The sequence below is a fragment of the Myxine glutinosa genome, chromosome 13 (genome assembly GCF_964187855.1).
Source record: "Myxine glutinosa chromosome 13, kmMyxGlut1.1, whole genome shotgun sequence".
NCBI classification, from domain to species: domain Eukaryota; kingdom Metazoa; phylum Chordata; class Myxini; order Myxiniformes; family Myxinidae; genus Myxine; species Myxine glutinosa.
Genome location: NC_136273.1, coordinates 90,257,595 through 90,279,354, shown reverse-complemented (window position 1 = coordinate 90,279,354; position 21,760 = coordinate 90,257,595). Strand labels below are relative to the sequence as shown.

The following is a 21,760-nucleotide window of genomic DNA, read 5'->3' as shown; positions in this document are numbered from 1 at the left end:
TGGAGGAGGGATGGAATGAATGTGAATTTAGACCATGTAGTGAGGGAGACGTATAAGATATTGAATTTCTTTTTTTTGAGGTGGAATGAGTTGGAGAGGAAATTGAGAAAAGCCTTTTAAATAGGAAGAAAAACAGCGTGTTGTAAAATACCACTGAGTAAAACACTGAAGGGGAAAGGTTATACATATTTAAATAATATTTCAACAGAACCGTGAACAATCTTATGTGCACAAAAATACCAACGGGGGGAGAGCCGAGAGGGACCACCACGAGTCACGTGAAGGACAAACGGTGGATGGCAAGGAGTTAATGGGGGCGGGGCGAACAGCACACCTGGACAGAAAATACAGGATGAGTCAACAGTACACGTGGAGAAAGGAAAATAAATGTTTTTTTTTTTTTTTTTTTTTTTTTTTTTTTTTTTTTTTTTTTGGTTTTTGGGGGGGGGGGGTGGGGATTTAGAACGTTAGACAGAGTATTATGTTCGGGGTAGAAGGGAAAAAAACTAAGAGCCAAGCAATAGAATACCACCTATTAGAGCCAAGGGTGTACTTACTTTTTCCACATGTGAAATTTGCATTTATGTTTCTTTAAATTATACAATTGACTACAAAATGTAAATGTTTCATGATATTTGTTATATTATATCACCTTTATCTGTCAATATTGTTGAAATGAGGATCAAATAGCTGTATGTTGAAATATGTTGAAAAAGTCAAAACTTTACATGTGGTGTACTTACTTTTTCATGTGACTGTATAATCAAGCATGCAGCCATGCAATCTCCATGGACAAACATTGGCAGTGGAATGGGCCGTACTGAAAAGCTCAGTGACTTTCAACGTGGCACCGTCATAGGATGCCACCTTTCCAACAATACAAGTAAGTTCGTCAAATTTCTGCCCTGCTGGAGCTGCCCGTCTGCGGTGGGCATTGGGCAGCCCCAGTCAACTGTAAGTGCGGTTATTGTGAAGTGGAAACGTCTAGGAGCAACAACAGCTCAGCCCCGAAGTGGTAGGCTCACAGAATGGGACCGCCGAGTGCTGAAGCGCGTAAAAATCGTCTGTTCTCGGTTGCAACACTGAGGAGTTCCAAACTGCCTCTGTAAGCAACGTCAGCACAACAACTGTTCGTCAGGAGCTTCATGAAATGGGTTTCCATGACCGAGCAGCCGCACACAAGCCTAAGATCACCATGTGCAATGCCAAGCGTCGGCTGGAGTGGTGTAAAGCTCGCCGCCATTGGACTCTGGAGCAGTGGAAACACGTTATCTGGAGTGATGAATCACGCTTCACCATCTGGCAGATGGGTTTGGAGGATGCCAGGAGAACGCTACCTGCCCGAATGCATAGTGCCAACTCTAAAGTTTGGTGGAGGAGGAATAATGGTCTGGGGCAGTTTATCGTGGTTCGGGCTCAGCCCCTTAGTTCCAGTGAAGGGAAATTTTAATGCTGCAGCATACAATGACATTCTAGACTATTGTGTGCTTCCAACTTTGTGGCAATAGTTTGGGGAAGGTCCTTTCCTGTTTCAGCATGACAATGCCCCCATGCACAAAGCGAAGTCCATGCAGAGATGGTTTGGCGAGATCGGTGTGGAAGAACTTGACTGGCCTACACATAGCCCTGAACTCAACCCCATCGAACACCTTTGGGATGAATTGGAACGCCAACTGCGAGCCAGGCCTAATCACCCAACATCAGTGCCCGACCTCACGGATGCTCTTGTGGCTGAATGGAAGCAAATCCCTGCAGCAATGTTCCAACATCTAGTGGAAAGCCTTACCAGAAGAGTGGAGGCTGTTGTAGCAGCAAAGGGGGCACCAACTCCATATTAATGCCCATGATTTTGGAATGAGATGTTCGATGAGCACATACGGTGTCCAACATACTTTTAGACTTTTAGCCATGTAGTGTGTATATATATATATATTGTTGCGGATCTCACCGTCGGCCCTTTTCCCCCTTACCAAGGGGGGATTAGTCCCCTTGTCTGCAACTGACCGACGTGAGTCCTGAAGCTGCCCAGCTCCCTCCAGAGAGGCAGGTGAGCAACCTCGTTCGAGACCGTGGACAAAATGTTATTTTGCCGAGCGGATGGCAGCCCGTGGCTCGAACCATTAGCAAGTACTAAACCCGACTCTGAACGTTGGCCAAAATCGCGCCACAGGTACTCAATGGGGAAATCACAAAGACGATCGGATGTGAGGAAACCAGAAGGTAAGGAAAAAAAACAAAAAAAAAAACACCTTTAGAGGCCATTTTTCCCCGCAAGCGGGGGTTGGCCTTTTTCGGGAACTGTGGTTGTTGTTGTTTTTTGGTCCCTTTTTTGAAGCAATGTTTTACGGCCGGATGCCCTTCCTGACGCCAACCCTTTTTGCCGCCTTTAACGACAAGCAGGGAATTACCAGTGAACTGGTACTCAATTTGCCGACCTCGGAAGGATGACAGGCTGAGTCAACCCCCCTGGCGTTAATTCAGCGATTGACCGGGATTCGAACCCAGGATCCTAGGATCCTAAGCCGGCACCCTAGCCGCTAGCCCAACACCAGGGATAGAAGGTAAGGAAGAACAAATATAATTTATTACTAATATTTACAAGACCAAAAAAAAAAAAAACCAAGGAAGAAGGAAAAAAATATACGAAAATAATTTACAGAAGAGGAAGACACAGTGCAAATACAGTGAAACCTTGACTTACGAGTTTAATTCGTTCTGTGACCGAGCTCGTAACTCAATTTGCTCGTTTCTCAAATTAAATTTCCCCATTAAAATGAATTGAAATGCTATTAATCCGTTCCAGCCCCCCAAAAACCACACCAATTTTTTTTTAAATATACAGTATATATAAAAATATCTCACGCTTTATATTTCACCTGTATGCAGCATACAAGTTGGCAGGATGGCCTGGGCTGGAGGTACGCACACTTGACTCTAAACTGTCCAGCCTGGGTTTGAATCCCGACCCAGCTATAACCTGTCATGTCGGTGTTTCACAGGCAGGGTGATTCATCAATGTGTGTACCGCTAAACTGGGCGCCCCGTTTGCGTCCCATTAGTTGTTGGATGTTAAGGATCTCACCGTGTCTTCCACAAAGAGAAGGCGAGCTATCGCCGGCACTCTGAACAAGTTGTGGCCTGGCATGCTCTTCTCCTCTGCCGTTATATATATACGTCCTCCTCGGCATCTTTTTCCAGAAGAGCCCTGTCTCGTCACAGTTGAAGATTTGCTGGGGGATGTATCGTTCGGCTTCTATCAGTTCGGCAAAAGTTATAATAAAAATCTTCAGCTGCCTTCACATCCGAGCTTGCTGCCTCACCATGCCTGACGACGGAGTGAATGCCGGTCCTCTTCTTAAAATTATCAAACCATCCCCGACTGGCTTTGAATGACTCTTCCGATGCCTCGTCCGTTGATGTTCCCGCCGTCTGCTGCACCAAATCCCCGTAAATGTCTCGTGCCTTCTCACAGATGATGCTCTCGGTCACGGTATCTCCTGCGAGCTGCTTCTCCGTCAACCACACAAACAACAACTTCTCCATCTCTTCATGGATAGAGGTCCGGAGCTTTGAAATAATCGTAACGCCCTTGGCTGGCATTATAGCCTTTATCGACTCCTTCTGCTTCAAAATCGTACATATCGTAGAAGTACTACGATCGTACTGCCTCGCCAAGTCGACAACACGCACACCTCGCTCATGTTTTTCGACGATTGCGTGTTTTATATCCAAGCACATCATCCTCTTCTTCTTCTCAGCACTGCCCTTGGCACTCAATTTCTTAGGACCCATGGTTAAAACTAAGAAAATTTCCAAAATAACCAAAATGCGAAAACAAAGCAGCAGCGATATACGGCAGAGATGCTTGCACGGCAAGATAACCACGTAACCGGAACCCACCTGGTGGCGGGTGGCGTAAGCTCGTAACTCAGATCTCGGCTCGCATCTCAAAGCAAAAAACCGCCTGAGCAACGGCTCGTATCTCGGAAAACTCGTAAGTTGGTGCACTCGTAAGTCAAGGTTTCACTGTACTAACTTATCTATACAGGCTTAACTTATACCCAGGACAACACGGACAAACAGACGACAGTCAGACTTACATGGGGATGAAGCAGGAATGAATGGCAGGAGGTGGATGGCTGGATGGACGAGGAGGTGGGATCACAAGGCGGGAAGGATGCGGGTCTGGTTGGTGTGATCGCGCGGCTCGAGGTGAGCAGCCGCCGACCCTCCTCAATCGTAGCCGCAGCCGAAACCGCCGTCAAAGCTCAAAGCTGCGGTGGTCGAAACTGCGGTGGTCTCAAAGCTCCGGTGGTCTCAAAGCTGCGGTGGGCTCAAAGCTCATTTGTGTTCCATCTGCCGCAGCTCCCGCATCTCTCTAAAGGCTTCCGCGGGTGCTTTTATAACGCGCTTCCAGATCAATGCGCACCACGCCCATGATGGTCTCTCATCAGCCCTCGTTGGCTGGTGGGGGCTTGCTGGCTCCACCTTTTGATGACGATGGGCGGGCAACGCCCTTGATATAGCTCCTCTCCCTTCTTCTCCGAGGATTGACCACGCCGTAATGGCGGCAAATGTAGTTTGGCAATGCGAATGGCAATGACGCAGTTGGAAATTGAGGTTTTGGGCAATTGTAAGGGGATCTATCTTATTTCAATTCGGTGCAATGCAGAGTCAACTAATGGGAAACAGAGCCTTATACTAACATAGCATAATAAATAACTATTTAGAAGGGTATATGATTTTCTACGTGCATGTGATGGATTAACTAAGGGGGACGACCTTTGACCTTTACACACAAAACAGAGGTATTTACAAGGAATCACTAGAGGGGCATATTTACAACAATTACAGGATTCTCAAATCCACAACAATATATAATATATATATATAAATATATATATATACAGTGTATATATATTATATATATATATATATATATATATATAGGAGTGTATGCTGGATCAGCACGTCGCTGTGTCCTTGGACGACTCGTCATCACCATCCCGACACACACCACTGTGTGTACTACAGAACGAGGTGTTTTTGCAGCAGCAGGAGTGCAAATCCTGCCCCCAACATCCTTGAGAGAGGACCCTGTACCCTGGTACTCATTTCGCCGACCTCAGAAAGATGACAGGCTGAGTCAACCCCACCTGTTATTAATTCAACAGCTGAACGGCATTCAAACTCGGGACCTTAGGATAACAAGCCTGCCGCCATAACCATTAGGCCAACACCAGGAATAATACATTTATATTCACTAATATAATTGCATAGATGATGCTCAATAAATTTCAAACTGATCAGACTAAGCGTTGTCCCTGTCAAATTATGACGTTATAATTACAACACCAATGCCATCATCATTAAAGTGGATCTGGCGTGAATTCACACGGGTAGAAAAGATCAAGGTTTTGGATGGGGGAAGATAAGAGATGGTGGTGAACAACTGTTTTGAAGACCTGGAGGGAGGAGTGGGATTGAAGAGAGTGAGGGAGTTTGTTCCAGAGGTGGGAGTAAAGAAAAATGAAGGGGTGAAGGTGAGATTTTGGCAGTTTCACCAGAAGAGGGTTGCTGGCAGATCTTGTGCGTCCTGCAGGAATATTTGGGGGACATAGCACAGAGCTGCAGGAGCTAGGCCGGAGAGGAGTCCATAGAAAATAGAAAGACCGCCAACCTGCCTGCGGTGAGAGTGTGAAAGGCCCTCGGAATCAGCTTCATCGCAGAAGATATTAATGATTCTAAAAGCTTTGGTTTCTACAGCGTGAAGCCGAGCTCGGTGTGAGGAGCACCAGCCCATAGGGGAGAGCAGTACTCCAACCTTTTGGATTAAAGTTTTGCAGGTGGTGAGCAGCTCAGTCGTGCCAAGGAAGGACTTCACACGATGGAGGATGCCTAGTCGGCGACTGGCTTTGGAAGCCAGCTTGGAAATGTGGCTTTCCCAGGAAATATAATGGCAGATCGTGAAACCCAAAAGCTTGTGACAACTACTTCGAGGATTGTTGAGAAAGTATATGTGAGGGTTTTCCAAAGTCTTTTCGGAGAGACAATGTGAGTGTGAGTTTCATTTTACGTCTTACCTTATTCCCCTCGGCGGCGGGGAAGAACCCACTCTAAGCCCCGCCCACTGACTGTGCTGGCTTTGGCGCAGAAGAGCCCATGCTAATCCCCCACCAACTGATTGACTCTTCCTGACTATCGTTCCTGAGCCACTGGTGGGAAAGATATCCTCAAAATGACCTTGTTAAAGGTCAAGGTTCTCTCTAATTTTGTCATACCTGTCAGGCTACTGCCTGAAGTCTTCTTGTCTGTCTGTCTGCCTGTTTGTGAACAGGATATCTTAAAAAGTTGTGGACGGATTCGAAATGAAATTTGGTGAAACGGTTGGGTGTGTGACAAGAGTGAAATGACGAGATTTTGGTGAAGATTAGGATCTGGATCAGAGAATTATTTCTGAGTGTTAGGGCCTAAACTGATATATAGTACAGTATCTCAAAAAGGTATGGACAGATTGAGCTGAAACTTTGTGCACAGGTTGGTTGTGTGACGAGGACAAATTGTTTCGATTTTGGTGAAGATCTAGCAATTCAATTTTTAAAAGTGGTTCTTCACCATTGAGTGTTCGGGCCAGAACGATAAATAGCATGAAATTTCAAAAATATGTGGGTGGACTATGCCAAAACTTGGTGGATGAGTTTGGTAAGTGACAAAAATAAACCAATTGGATTTAGATTAAGGGCCAGATGCAGATGTGACTTTTCAGTGGTATACAAAATGTGTAAACTGTTCAGCCTGGTGGAGATATGCTGTCTTCAGAGTGCCATTCTTGTTTTAACAATGAAACTATTTAAAACTGAAGGCACCACCAACTACAAGGCAGGTAGCTATACTAGCTAGTGTTGCCTTCAGTTTTGATTGTGGGATTTTCCCAAATACAACTTTTTTATGAAAAATGAAACAATAGCCAAAGTAAAGTTTGTTACAAAAAAAAAAAGTAGAAAAGTCAGGAGACTACGATGGTTCACGAGCAAGCGGTATTCAATGACAAAGGACGGACTATCAAGTCGATCGTCACGATCATCGACGATTGATGCATCAAATCGGGACCATAATCAGTTATGAGGTTAGTTGGCTACACAATACCGAAAATTCGGTTCGATTCCGACAACTTTGAAAATTTGACCTTTGTGACCTTCAAAGGTCAAAGGTCGAAGATTCTGAAATTTGTTGGAAAACTTGTATTTCATGATGTATGTGATAATAGAAAAACATGTACGACATTTCACCCTATCAGGAAGCGAACAATGTAATAAAACCATCAAAAATCGACTTTTCTAAATTTCGTGACCTTGTGACCTTGACCTTGGGGCGAAAATGAAAAATCGAGCTCCGTGGGGCTAGACACATGACATTGGCCTAACCAAATACTGAAACCCCTCAGAGAAGATGTAGCTTGAACTCGATTACCCCCTAAAAAGACATCTTTTTCGGGTGTGGCTCCGCCCACAATGGGCGCAATACGCCCACTCTAGGGAGGACACAACTAGATCATGATATCAACCTCCCACCCAAGTTTCATCAAGACCGGATGATATCATCGGTAGTTATGCTGCAGACAGACAGACGCACACCCATGACAAATGTAGTGGTCACTTGATAACTCGTGAACCAAAAAAAAAGCTTTACTATTTTTAGGTCTAAGTTACAAATGATTGAGTTGGATTTGCTGAGAGCCAGATGTAGGAGAAATGGGAGGAATCTCCACAGGCCATTGCCATGGCTTGTAACCTCATGGTTACAAGGATTTTCACGATTGTATATAAACACCAGCCCCGGAACTGCTCTGTTTCTGCCTTAATTGGCTTCATCGACAGGACAACATACGGTTGATTTTGTGAAAAAATTAAGTTTCGATGTTTTGGCCCGTTTCAATTCTCGCTGCCACCCAAATAAATTACCATCAAACGTTAACATATTTGCTGTCGTTTCCCCACCCCAGGCTGGCCAAGTGACTTGCTTCGTGCAGCAATGCACAGCCCAACCCTGTCCAAATCCAATGCGACATGAAGGTGAATGCTGTCCCAGCTGTTCCCAGCCATCCACCAAGATGGAGGCCCATGGACCTGCCTGAGACGTCACAAAGACTACAGTTGATGTGATGCACCTGTCTGGTTTTCAAGACCATCCCACTTGATGAAAAGTCGTTGGAACTTTGAATCAATTCTACAACCAAGCAACTGGATCATTTTGAAATGCAGGATCTTCTGCATTCTCCATTGTATTACAGTAAGGGTGTGAAGTGTATTCAACATATGATGCAGAAAAAAATTGTCGTACATCCAGAAAGGAAAATCTGAATTGAGAATAATATGAAAGGACATTTGTCCTCAAAGTTTCTATTTTCAATCGTATTGAATGTGTTCTAAAAATTTGATGCTAAAGAAAAGTTTGTGTAGGGAATGTCTTTTGCCACCTCACGTAACGACAACGTGAAGGCTTTGGGTGAAAGCAAAAAAGCAATTTCGACCAATGACTGGCAGAAGCAGAATATTTGTATTCAAAGTAATATTTCAGTTTCTTTTTTTTTCAACAACGAAGTTTTATTTTATCATTTAATTTTGGAGAAGTGAACTGAACCAGCCCTAAACAATACACAGCAGCGGCTGATTGCTTGAACTCCAAGATGGTATTTTGACCCCTTTCAACCGATGATCAAAAGGTCATGGTTTTTAAGTGAGGTAAACTGTTGAGCTGTTCTTTGAGTTCAGAACAATATACAAGTTGAACTTAAAAAAAAAAAAAAAGTTGGATTGACCTGACATTTCTTCTTCAGACGAAATTTTGCTTTATTTCAAAATTCAAATTGTCATGAAACATTTGCATCAACTCTGTCATGTAAGGGGAATCACGTACGTCTGGCGTCAAATATACAATATCGAACAAACCTACAAGATTCTGCAAAACTGTTTGCTTAGGTTATCTTTTATTTAATAAATGCATTGTTACAGTACTATTGCATTATTTAAGAATACTTCATTAGGTATACAATTTATTTCTGCCAAAACAGTTATACATTTTGTACTGTCACTTGAAACTTGTATTTATAACAAATGTACTGCCTTATGGTGATTTTAAGAAGTGACAATTCGTATTGCACTCGTTTCATCTCATAACCTTCATGTGTCCTGGTCGTGTTAACCCCACTCCCTCCATCTCAAAACAAGGCTGTGTCTTTACGAGTTAACTATAATAACACTTGTCGTAAAACAAATAAAGTTTATATTTGACAACTGCAGCTGGGCTTGTAGAGCCCATTGGTCATTCGAAAACAGGTTTTCTGATCTCAGCGACACTGAACTGAAGTATTCACAATTCCAAGATTGAATGATGCAAAGCTAACAATCAAGTCTCTCTTAACATGTTTGTCAAAACGAAAATAGCCCAGTGTTTTTTGGGAAATATTGCTTTGATTTGATTTTGATTTGACAGATTTGCTTTGCCCATTCTTGGTAGCAAGCAAGACTTGTTCCTAATATCAAAGGAAATCTTGGATGAGTTTGTTACCATTAAGTTTAGAATCAAGACACTTGGCGAACCACAGAAATCCACAGCCAATGGGCAACATGCCCACATTCCACAACACTGGAACCAAGTCAAACCTCAGCCTATGACCGGGTGATGCGTTGGGCCAGGGCCCTCTAGTTCAGCAGCACAAAGGGTCGTGACCTATTGCCATCCAGTGTGCTGAGGTGATGATGGTTAGATCACGTGAGTATGATGGGATAGAGGAATTCTCTCAACATTCCTGCCGTTCAGCGAGGCCTGCATCTAATTATGCGGAATGTCATCCAATGCATTACTTCATGGTACAAACTGCGCTTCATTTTGAGACGCTGATCTGCCAAAGCGCACATGTTAGACGTGCATTATTTTGCAGATTATTTACACTGCACATCCACAAAATGTGCGGTGATGTATCGGCAACTGCTTTCGATTCGTGTATAACATATGTTTGGGTCTGGTAAAAGATCTGATCTTGTTCATGTGAGCTCAATATGAATGGGCTTTTATTTGTATTGATTTTCTTGGCACCGTGTAAACTCTTTTCCACATTGAAAAAAACACAAGATTATAATTCATTGTTTATTTAAAACCACAATAAAACAGGAACTACAACTCACCAATGCTAACTACGTAGTACATTTAATTTCGTAAACAATAAACTGCACAATCATTGAAAATAAAGAAACATTGCAATACATTGAACTTGGGTCTTCACATTCTGCTAACAGGAAGTAGAGAGAGATGACCACAAGCGTTTCTTCATGCGCCCCAACTCCTCTTGTTCCTGGGAGGGACATTGCAAGGCCTGCATAAAGCCTTTGTGTCTCGAACGATGAATTAAAATTGCTCTGTAACGGATTTTTTACAATCTCGTGTTTGGAATAATGGTGTTTATTTGGATCTTGTTTTCTAGTTACTTAAGTCTGTTCGATGAACTGCATTTATTCAAAAAGATGATGCAAAAGTCCTTACCATTTCCTCCAGTATCCTGTTCTTCATTCTGCGCAAATCCTTCTCAGTATCTGCAATCTGAGTACCGCACAGAAAGTCAACAAACATCTTCGTGCTCACATTTGTACACACTTGTTTCCACCACCTGATGCTCACTCTTTCATTAACCATAAGATTTCCACCACCTTACCCTTAACTTCATAGAAGATCTCTCAAGACCATCGATTATTATGCATGGCTAAGCTTTTTTGGGGGAAAAAGTCAACTGCCACTGCTTTCTTAAAAACCCATTTCATAGTCCTTGTTCCATTGAAGCAAATGGGCTGACAGGATGGCCTAGGCTCTAGAGGTACACACACTCACTTCTAAGCTGTCTAGAACCACCTTTAGATACCATTTTCCCCGCAGAGCAGGGGTTGGCCTTTTTCGGGCACGGTGGTCCCCTTTTTGAAGCAATGGCCGGGTACCTTTCCTGCCGCCAACCCTGTTAGTCGCCGCTTACGACACACAGGGAATTACCAGTGAACTGGTCCTCAATTTGCCGACCTTGGCTGGATGACAGGCTGAGTCAACCCCCCTGGCGTTAATTCAGCGATTGACCGGGATTCGAACCCAGGATCCCAAGCCGGCACCCTAACCGCTAAGCCAACACCAGGCTTACTTCTAAGCTGTCTAGCCTGGATTCAAATCCCATACGGAAGAAGTTTGAATACAAAACGGACGCAGACACGCTTTGCATTTTCAGATGCTTTCTCGCTCTTTTTGGTTTAGCAAAAAGAGCCTTAGCAGGAAACTAAAACCTGATTGTGTCAGGCAGCAGTGAGTCTAGGATAGTTTCTGAACGTTTTCTTTTTTTCACAGATCCTGAACGTTTTGATCTTTCTTTCTGGGCTTCAGAGACTTTGTCATTGGATACCCTTTGGAACATTTCTATACTTTTTGCTTGTTTTACCTTGTGGGTGGGCAATAGCCAAAAATTCTTCCTTTACTTGTGGAGCAGTGTTTGTTTCCCCCAGCCTGTGTTAACAGGGTACCTGGTACATCATCATATGGAAGAGAGGGACATCGGCCTTGGGGCTTTTATCATGTCTTTAAGGAGCCTGTTTATTGGGGTCTTCTCTCGTTGGTTATCTCCACAAGCGGGTTTTAGGAGGTGGGAGGAAGTTCTCCCGGAACTCTAAATCTCCACCTACTTTTTCGGTAAGGGATCATTATTCATGAACCAGATTGTGAAACTTCCTTCTCATCGCTTCATTCCAAGGGCTCTTTTTAGAATCCTCACTGAACCTCTGACAGCCTCAACTTGTAGCTCGTTTGTAGTGATATTCCCCGAAATGCTTTTTAAGTGCTCAGGAAGCGTTTTCTTTATCATCCCTGTTGCTCTGACTATCACTGGTACAATTTCAGCTTTCTTAAATTTCGAAGTCCCCTTGACCTCATTTTTAGCTTCTGGTATTTGAGCTTGGTTTCTGAAGCATTTAGTCCAAAGTCATTGAGAACTGAAACCTCAATCAACAATGCTGGCTTTTCCTTTTTGTGTTTGATCACTATGTCCGGCCGCAATGCTCCGCCTGCAATGTTTACACTTGATGGGATTATCTTGTCATACTTGAGCACTATATGTTCATTTTCAAGGATCGGATTTGGTTTGTGTTTCCATGATTGTTCTGGAACCGGAATGTTGAAATGTTTACAGATGTGCCAGTGCATTACTCTGCATACACTGTCATGTCTTTCTGTGTACAACTGTTCTGACATGAGTTTTTTACATCCAGAAAGTAGGTGACTGGTACTTTCTGTTTCTACCTCACAAAATCTGCATTTGTCGGATTGGTTCAATCCCACCATTTTCTTAAAGCCATTAGAGTAGTGTCCTTGATCTTGGGCATTTATGATGACTGGTTCCCCATCCCAATTAATTTGACCTCTTCCCAGCCATTCCAATGAACCTTCCTTGTCAAACCCTGTTCTGGCAAGCTATTTTTTTAATCTTCCTGCTCTTCTGTCATTCTCCCATTTGTCAGAGTATATCTGCTGATATTTATTTTTGTAGTTTAACTTTTTCTTCTTTGCGATCATTTGGGCTGTATTTGTTTGTTTCGTTTTCCTGTGTAGTATCCTGCACTTGCACGTTAGATTGTATTCTTGTCCTCGTTAAATTGTATACGCATTACTCAGTGGGTCCAGAGCCAGGAGCCAGATAAAACAGGAGGGGGAAAAGGCTGTCACCTTGTAAGATACCACGTCATATCTTTACCTAATATCTTTACCTCTGGGATTTCAATGTTTTCTTCCAAGTGAGTTAGTATCAGCATTTTATTCCAGAGCATCATTGCGTTCTCTATCACTGTGACTATTTGGGGGTTAACTTTGTATACTTGAATGCATTTTATAATCCATGAATGTGGGACACTATCAAAGGCTTTTTTGTAATCTATCCTGGCTGTGGATAAGTTGGTTTGTCAAAGCTTGCAATTTTAGAGTATGGTCTTGTTTAATAACAAATGGTCTATCCTTCCATAACACCCTCTCTTACATCTTTCTGTTCTGCCTCTAAAGGTCCTTGTTGAGTGAAGTTTTCGTAATTTCATCGGTTATTAATCTTGTTAAAAGTTTGTATGCTGTTGGTAGGCATGTTATTGGTCTATATTTGTGGGGTAGATGAGTTTCATTAGATTTTGGGATGAGAAGAGTGTTGCCTTCATATATCCCTTTCCAGAATTTTTCAAGATCCTCCTTTTTAGGGGGGAGTTGCCACATTTTGTTTGTTTCCCTAGTTCTGTCAAACTTTTTTGGGGTTTCAAACTGTTGATTTAGCTTTCTTATGTTGTTGGCCTCATCATAGGTTTTTACATCCCCTGCTATCTGTTGTATTTGGAGCTTATTATGGGCAGCTAAAGGTTCTAGCCCATTGTGTTTTGATGTTTTATTTCTTTTTTATTTGTTTGATTTCTTTTCTTGAGTTTTGGACTTCTGTTTTCCTTCTTGGATTGTTCTATTCGTCCAGTTTCCTTCCTTAGTTGGTCTCTCTGCTTCTCCAGTCTCTGTTTCCATGGTGGGGTTTTGTTTCTGGTCAGATTATCAGATCTATCTTTTTGTGTTGTTTGCCTGTTATTTTCTCTTGGACATACAGTGCTGCTGCAAAACTCGTGATTAATTTCTCTCAGATTACATGATTTGGGGAGCATTTCAGTGACTGGTTTATTCTCCTTACTCGCATCTTCATTTATTTATTTATTTTTCATTCGGTGGAGTTGCAGTCTTTGCCTGCGTGATATTAGTTTGATTTGCTCTATTTTATTAGCCAAGTCCTCTTTAAGCCTACTTTGTTTGTTCTCAACCTTCTTCTCCAGTGTATACAGTTGTGTGGCTGTGCGAAGGATCTGGGACAGCGAGGTTCTCTGAATATCGACTTTCTGTTTTGTAAAAGATACCGCGCACCCCATACTCGATTTCAAACAAACATTTGTACTATTGTTGTAATTGATTTGTTATATTGCAGTGATATGAAAATGAATCGGGCTCCACAATTTACTTTATCGTATTTTGGTGTTCAACATCAATTTTCCAGCAAATTTTAGAACCAAGGACATGGGCGAGCATCAAATTTGATTTGTCGTGATGACGTAAAATGCCGTAATATTTTGTCCAAGTACTGCTATAAGTGGAGGGTTCTGGAAGTGCTAAAAAGGCGATTTGTGTTTTTTTTTGTTATTGTTCAATACATAGTCAAGGCTCGTGGAAGAGCTCTATATAACACAGAACGGATGAGGACGCAACATAACAAAAGAAAGAGAAGAAAGAGAAGGGGGAAATGCCAACAACAGGGTGGAGGGAGAAAATAGATGGAGACGGACAAACGAGGGATGCGGGTAATGATAAAGGGTATGGGAGAATGCAAGGAGTAGACAAGATGGATACAGAAGTAAAATTTGTGGGTAGAGGTGGTTTAATGGGTGTAGTAAAGATCATACTTTTGCATTGGGGTCCCTACCTTTCGTGTTCAAAATATAACATTCAATTGAAATTAAGTTGTTACTCAATCATAAACTGACGTTTGTAGACAGAAGGATAGACAGACAGACAGAAGTGAACTCTGAACTCATTGTTTAACCCCGCTTTTTGCTTCACGTGAGTGGGACAAATAGTCATGATGAGGCCTCACTAAATTCCTATATTATTAACACTACCTCTTTTGATATATAATTAATCCCCCTACAAATACAACCTTAAATACAAATTAAGACCAATATCCCTTACAGATCATTTTGGTTGGACTAGCAAGTCGTCCATGCCCATTTGAAACTATTTGTTCAATATATGTAGATTTTTGATGCTTAGGGTCCATAATAAAAATTTGTATTGGTGTCAAAGCCAGTGACCAATTGCAAATTTAGTAGGATTACTGAAACATCCAACTTCTTTTTTTTGCAATAACCAATGACGCACTGTTGTCTGATGAACTATATACATTCAAGTCTGTAGGTGACAACACTGGTTAATTGTCGTCAATCACACCAGCTTTGAAATCTACAATTAGCAGCCAATAAACTTTAGAAATGGTCTCGTAGCAATGACAAGAGATTAAACTGTGCAAAATGTGCCAGTTAAAATGGATATTTCATTTATGCGAGATCCTCCCCAATGAGCCAAACAGCTCGCAATACAACAACAAACGACAACAGGCATTTTAAGGCCATTTTCCCCTATTTTTCTGCATCTCCCATTGTTAACCCCCTTGCCCGCATTTCTTCTTCCACCACATTTAGCCAAGTCTTTTTCGGTCTTCCCGTCCTCTACTTCCTTCTACATTCATTTCCATCACTCTTCTCAACCAGTCACTTTAATCCTTCCTCAACACATGACAAACCATCTCAACCTGTTCCTCTTCACAGCATCCATCACAGGCTCTACTCCCATCATCTTTCGCAATTCCTCATTTGTCTTCCTCTCTCTCAACGATACTCCACACATCCACCGAACCATTCGCATTTCCACCCTTTCCACCCTTCGTTGCTGCTCTACGTTCATTACGCATGTCTCGCTCCCATAAATCATAACACTTCTCACACATGCAGCATACACCTTTCCCTTCAGCTTCAACGACACTCCCCTCCTCGTCAGCACGCCACTCAGTTCCTGAAACTTCTTCCATGCACATCTCAAAACTTCGACCCTTTAAACCAAACAGCTCGCAATGAACTTGATAATGTATGCACGGCGAAAGTTTAAGGTGTTTTCATTCAAAATGATTTAAAGTTTGGGAAGCTCGTGTGAAGAATATTAAGAAACGTGTAAAGAGTAAGCTACACATGTTGCGTCTCAAGGTCGTGGTTTACCGACCCAAGACTTGCTCACTATTTTCAGAAGTAACATTCGGTCTCTCACCGAATATGCAGCACTTGTCTGGAGCACTTGCAAAACAATAAAATTTCTGCATTGAAAGAGTTGAAAAGAAACCTCCTTTTTGCATCGTATTAGGATCCAAACTTACAATGTATCAACAAGTTCTGTCTCGGTACTCACTCCATTGTCTGGAAGAACACAGAATCACTTTGCATTGCGTACATGGAATTTTTTATAAGAACGAGCAATCAATTTGTACAATTTTTTTTCCCCTATTAATAGCTCCACAAGAACCCTTAGGTGGACTTCCAAAATCCCAGAATTGCGTTGTAAAACAAACCGTTTGAAGAACGGTGCTTGCTTGACCTTAGTTCATATCTTTAATGAAAAGTGGATTTGATGATTTGATTCGAAGTAAAGCGATGTTAGCATGTTTCTTTTAATAGGACCCCACTGTATACTTTTGTACTCTGCTGTATACTATTGTATCCCACAGTATACTTTTGTACCCTGCTGTATACTTTCGTACCCCGCCATGTACTTTCTTTCCCCACAGTGTACTTTTGTACCCCGATTTGTACTTTTCATACCCCACTGTGTACTTTTGTACCCCGCTGTGTACTTTCATACCTGGCTGTATTCTTTCGTACCCTGCTGTGTACTTTCATACCCGGCTGTATACTTTAGTACCCTGCTGTGAACAGTAGGCAAGATGTCATCAGCAGGAATGGGACTGTTATACCATTCAATAATTTTAATGAAACGTGAGGTTATGGAACAATGCCTTGGAAGCATCTAGTGATGTTAAAATATATAAATATAACATTAAAATAAATATTTGTAAATATATATTGTTGTGGATCTGTCGCCGGCCTTCTCCCCTTACCAAGGGGGGGCATTAGTCCCCTTGTCTTTGACTGACCAGGTGCGACCCGAGACCTATGACGTCCCTTCAGGACAGCGCGAAATAGGGTATCAGGACCAAATTCGCCATTACCTAAATACTCGCGCTGCCCTGAAGCGAGGAGACAAGCCTCGCACGAACCACGTGTGTTGATACACCGAGCGGTTGCGTACACACGATCCGCGCCGTTTAGATGGTGGAACCTGATTCAAGCGGTTTTATTCGTACCACGTTTAGTCAATGGCGAAATCACAAAGACGATCGAATTGGAAGGAAGAACAGAATTTATTTACACGATACAATGGTAGAAGAAAAGTCCCTGGTGTTGGGCTAGCGGCTAGGGTGCCGGCTTAGGATCCTAGGATCCTGGGTTCGAATCTCGGTCGATCGCTGAATTAACGCCAGGGGGGTTGACTCAGCCTGTCATCCTTCCAAGGTCGGCAAATTGAGTACCAGTTCACTGGTAATTCCCTGTTTGTCGTTAAAGGCGGCAAAAAGGGTTGGCGTCAGGAAGGGCATCCGGCCGTAAAACATTGCTTCAAAAAAGGGGACTGAAAAACGACAACAACCACGGTTCCCGAAAAAGGCCAACCCCCGCTTTGCGGGGAAAAATGGCCTCTAAAGGTGGTTATTTATTATATATATAATGGTAGAAGAAAAGGGGACACAGAGCAGCCTTATACAGTCTTACTTAATACCCAAGGACACGGGCCCGTCTCACACACACACTCACACGGGGATTGCAGATGGCAGGACGATGTTCACCAGCGCGTCCAGGGATGGCTTCCGTGCAGCTCTCTCTCTGGTCCCCGGCATGTCCCTTGGAGATGGAAGTAGGTGAAGCCAGGAGCTCTCCGCGTGTCGTCTGAACGGAGCGAGTTATCACGGGCGAATTGGTAGGCAACGGACTTTGACGCGGCTGGCGGTTATTCACTTGCGGCTATGGCTGCGCTTACTCGCGTGGGTGAAAAGCACAATATGCGTTACCGGCACGTCTGGCTGCGCCCGCGTACTTTGTACAGTTCAACGCCTCTTCTTCTCTCTCTCTGCGCAAGTCCTCAAACAATGCACGTATCCCCAACAAGTTCTTTGCAACGCTCTCCACTTGCGAGTCCTAATCCTTTCGCCACCGTCATTCAAGACCTCGTCCTGCTGGTAAGTCCTTTATCACGCTGTAAGTCATGTCGAGGGCTTTGCGCAGCGACTTATATAGGCACGCCCCGCGAACCTTCTCGAACTCACCAGACGCGCCTCACCACGCCCTCTCACGCCATGCCGCTAGAGCCCTGATTGGCTGGTGGCTCTTACCGTCATCGCCTCTGCCGCTCCCGATCTCAACGCCGCCCCCACCTTTTTAGGCCTACCTCGTGTTACTCGACTAGTGGGCAGCCAAATGCTTAACAAACTGGATTCCGCCCACAGAGGTAGAATTGGAGGTGGGAGCAAAATGAATGTGGCCTACTCTCCTGTCTTTACACAACGCAGGCACTAAGAGGGGAAATGGCCTATTCTTACACATACTAAGACATAACTATACTACAAATGGGCCTTTATGTTGCTCGTGTGACTAACTATGGGGGGCAACCCTTTAACCTTTAATGCCTTCAATGTGCCAATCTCAAAACCGCAGCAATATACAGTCACGTGAAAAAGTAAGGACACCCCATATAAAGTTTTGACTTTTTCAACATATTTCAACATGCAGCTATTTGATCTTCATTTCAACAATATTGATAGATAAAGGTCATATAATATAACAAATATCATGAAACATTTACATTTTGTAGTCCATTGTATAATTTAAATAAATATAAATGCAAATTTCGCATGTGGAAAAAGTAAGTACACCCCCACATTTATCACGACTTCAAATACCTAAAATTAGAATCAGGTGCACCAGCTCAGGTGTAAATGATTAGAACATCGTAGAGAGGATCTTGGAGGAACCTGTCTTATTTAAACCTCAGACATTTAGTTTGGTTTGCTCTTTGTTGTTGAAGTGTGCGGCATCACCATGCCTAGATCAAAGGAGCTCTGAGGCCTTCAGAAAGAAGGTTATAGATGCCTATGAGTCTGGGAAGGGATTCAAAAAGATCTCCAAACAATTTGAAATCAATCATTCGACTGTCCGGAAGATCATCTACAAGTGGAGAAGATTCCAAACAACTGCCAACTTGTTCAGGCCAGGCCGCCGCAGCAAGGTCAGCCCGAGAGCAGACCGCAAGATGCTGAAAAGTCTCCAAGAACCCCAGAATGTCATCACGGGACCTACAGGTAGCTCTTGCCACTGTTAATGTCAAAGTGCACGAGTCTACCATTATAAAGAGGCTGCACAAATTTGATCTACATGGGAGATGTGCCAGGAGGAAACTTTGCTGTCCAGAAAGAACATCAGGGCAAGCTAAAGTTTGGCAAAGACCAGCACTTCTGGAACAATGTGCTCTGGACAGATGAGTCAAAGGTAGAGCTATTTGGCCACAGTACCAGAAGACATGTTTGGCGAAAACCAAAGACAGCATTTGACCACAAGAACCTGATACCAACTGTAAAGCATGGTGGTGGAAATATTATGGTTTGGGGCAGCTCACCATCATAGAATCCACTATGAATTCTTCATTGTACCAGAGGGTGCTTGAGGATAATGTGAGGCCATCTGTCGGAAAGTTGAAGTGCAACCGAAGGTGGACCTTGCAACATGACAATGACCCTAAACATACCAGTAAATCCACCAAGGAATGGCTGAAAAGAAAGAAATGGAGGGTTCTGGAATGGCCAAGTCAAAGCCGGATCTAAATCCCATCGAGATGTTGTGGGGGGATTTGGAACGAGTTGTGCATGCTAGAAACCCCTCAAACATCGCACAGCTGAAAGAATTCCGTATGGAGGAGTGAGCAAAAATTTCTCCCAGTCGATGTCAGAGACTGGTAGACAGTTATAAGAAATGCCCACTTGAGGTTGTTTCTGCCAAAGGGGGCAATACCACCTATTAGAGCCAAGGGTGTACTTACTTTTTCCACATGCGAAATTTGCATTTATGTTTATTTAAATTATACAATGGACTACAAAATGTAAATGTTTCATGATATTTGTTATATTATATCACCTTTATCTATCAATATTGTTGAAATGAAGATCAAATAGCTGTATGTTGAAAAAGTCAAAACTTTACATGGGGTGTACTTACTTTTTCACGTGACTGTATATATAAATATTTAAATAAATAAAAAATAAATAAATAAATATATATATATATAGTGGGGGGTTTTTTTTTTTGTTCCTATTATTATTTCTTATTTTATGTATATGAGTGAGTGGGTGAGGGTGTGTGTTTTTTGCATGAATTAGTTTTTGCATGAGTGTGTTTTCGTATGTTGAGTGGTGCATGTTGTAAGGGTAGGTGGTTGGTGTGTGTGTGTGTGTGTGTGTGTGTGTGTGTGTGTGTGTGTGTGTGTGTGTGTGTATGATCTGGTGTGTTTTATTGTTGAGTGGTGAAGGGTATAAAGGTGGGTGTTTGAGTGTTCCACCGTGTTTGTTTGATGCTGTGGATTCTGGATGCAGAGGTGTTGTTGTTGTAGTAGTCTGCATTCGTACTGGCTGGGGGTGGGGGTATGTATGCATTCAGGTGCAGTTGCTGCATGTGGATGTGTATGTGCCCCCTGCTGGCCCACCTTAGCTGACCGTATCGAGGTTGAAGGGCCGAAACGGGATGATGCTGAGGACCTCGACTGAGGACCCGGTCAGTGCGGCACACTTGTGACCAGGTGTGTTTTGAATATATATATATATATATATATATATATATATATATATATATATGAATGAATGAAATTAGGATAATAAACAAATATTTTTTTTATAATAACGAATAGCACAGCAAAATCGTCTGTGTTTCTCCAATACAACCAACTTACCACTTTTTGCAGCTCTTTTTGTGCACTTTCATTGTCTTGGCAGGGATTAATCATCCAGGCAGTTTTTATTCTCTCACCTCTGAAAGTAGACACAAGAAAATCTTAACAGGACCATTTGTACATTAGTGCCGTTGCAAATTCCAGTTCAAAACTAGGTCTGTGTTGGTGGCACAAGATAATAAAAACACAAGAATACTACAGAGTCCATAGAACACGTTACCCCGTACAGTGTTCAAGATTATACAGTATTTCAATTTAAATAAAATAACAATTTGAAGATCGTTTAAAAAAAATTCTGGAAGTTTAGTGCTGTTGAAACAGTCTTGTGCACAACCCTATTTAATATGTCCAAATACTGCAAAACTGGAGGTTCTTGGAAGTGCACAAAAGGCGATTTGTGTTCTGCAGTGTTAAAGTATGTAATTCAATTTAAATAAAATAAAAATTGTAAAAGTCGCATAAAAATTTGATCCGGAGTTTTACCACTGTTGACACTGTGTCTATTGCGCCACCCTAACATGTTACATTGGTTCTTCATACCTGTTTTAAATGATTTTCAATTTTGTTTGATTGCCAAGCAGGCAGACAGAGTAAAATATTATCTCACTCCTCTCTGCGCACTCCTGATCACGCATTTGCGATCGGGACAAATTCAGAGCCAAAGTACTGCAAAACTTCAGGTTTGCTTCAATTTGTGTTCAAAATCCAACATTCATTTTGAATAAGTAGTTCCTCAATCATAAACCTAAAATCAAAAACATTTACAAACAGACGGACGGACATGAACCAACTGCTTAACCCTTCTTTTCGCTTCGCGTGTGCGGGGTAAAAATGGTTTGAGCTATCCCCCCATGAAGGATCACAAAGTGCTGACGTTTTGGGCTTTACCCCCGGCCAGAGCAAAAGAGGGTAAAAGGTCAAACCCGAAATGTCTGCACCTTGTGATCCTTCACAGGGGATAACTCTAACCATTTTATACATTTGAACACTACTGAATGGGTTAAAAAAGGGTGTGGACTTGCCTTTCCATCTGTTTTTGTCGGATGGATGACAGGTGTTTGCACTGTTGTCTCCAGAATTT

The 21,760-nt window shown here is 42.6% G+C and overlaps 1 protein-coding gene and 1 long non-coding RNA gene across 3 annotated transcripts in view; one reads left to right on the top strand and one right to left on the bottom strand.

Annotated features, from left to right (window-relative positions):
• Positions 1-9,298, top strand: part of LOC137439111 (peroxidasin homolog) — a 106,959-nt gene extending 97,661 nt beyond the window's left edge. For both annotated transcript variants that reach the window (XM_078767767.1, XM_078767768.1), the window contains one exon: positions 8,003-9,298. In XM_078767767.1, the coding sequence (XP_078623893.1) occupies positions 8,003-8,134 (132 nt within the window). In that variant the 3' untranslated portion in view covers positions 8,135-9,298. The remainder of the gene's footprint in view (positions 1-8,002) is intronic.
• A 588-nt stretch (positions 9,299-9,886) lies between these two features.
• On the bottom strand, positions 9,887-20,753 carry LOC137439112 (uncharacterized). Its single transcript, XR_010986856.2, has 3 exons — positions 20,680-20,753; positions 10,540-10,596; positions 9,887-10,351 (listed from the first exon to the last, which is right to left on the bottom strand). It is a non-coding gene; the product is annotated as an uncharacterized LOC137439112 (long non-coding RNA).
• Between the last annotated feature and the right edge of the window lie 1,007 nt (positions 20,754-21,760).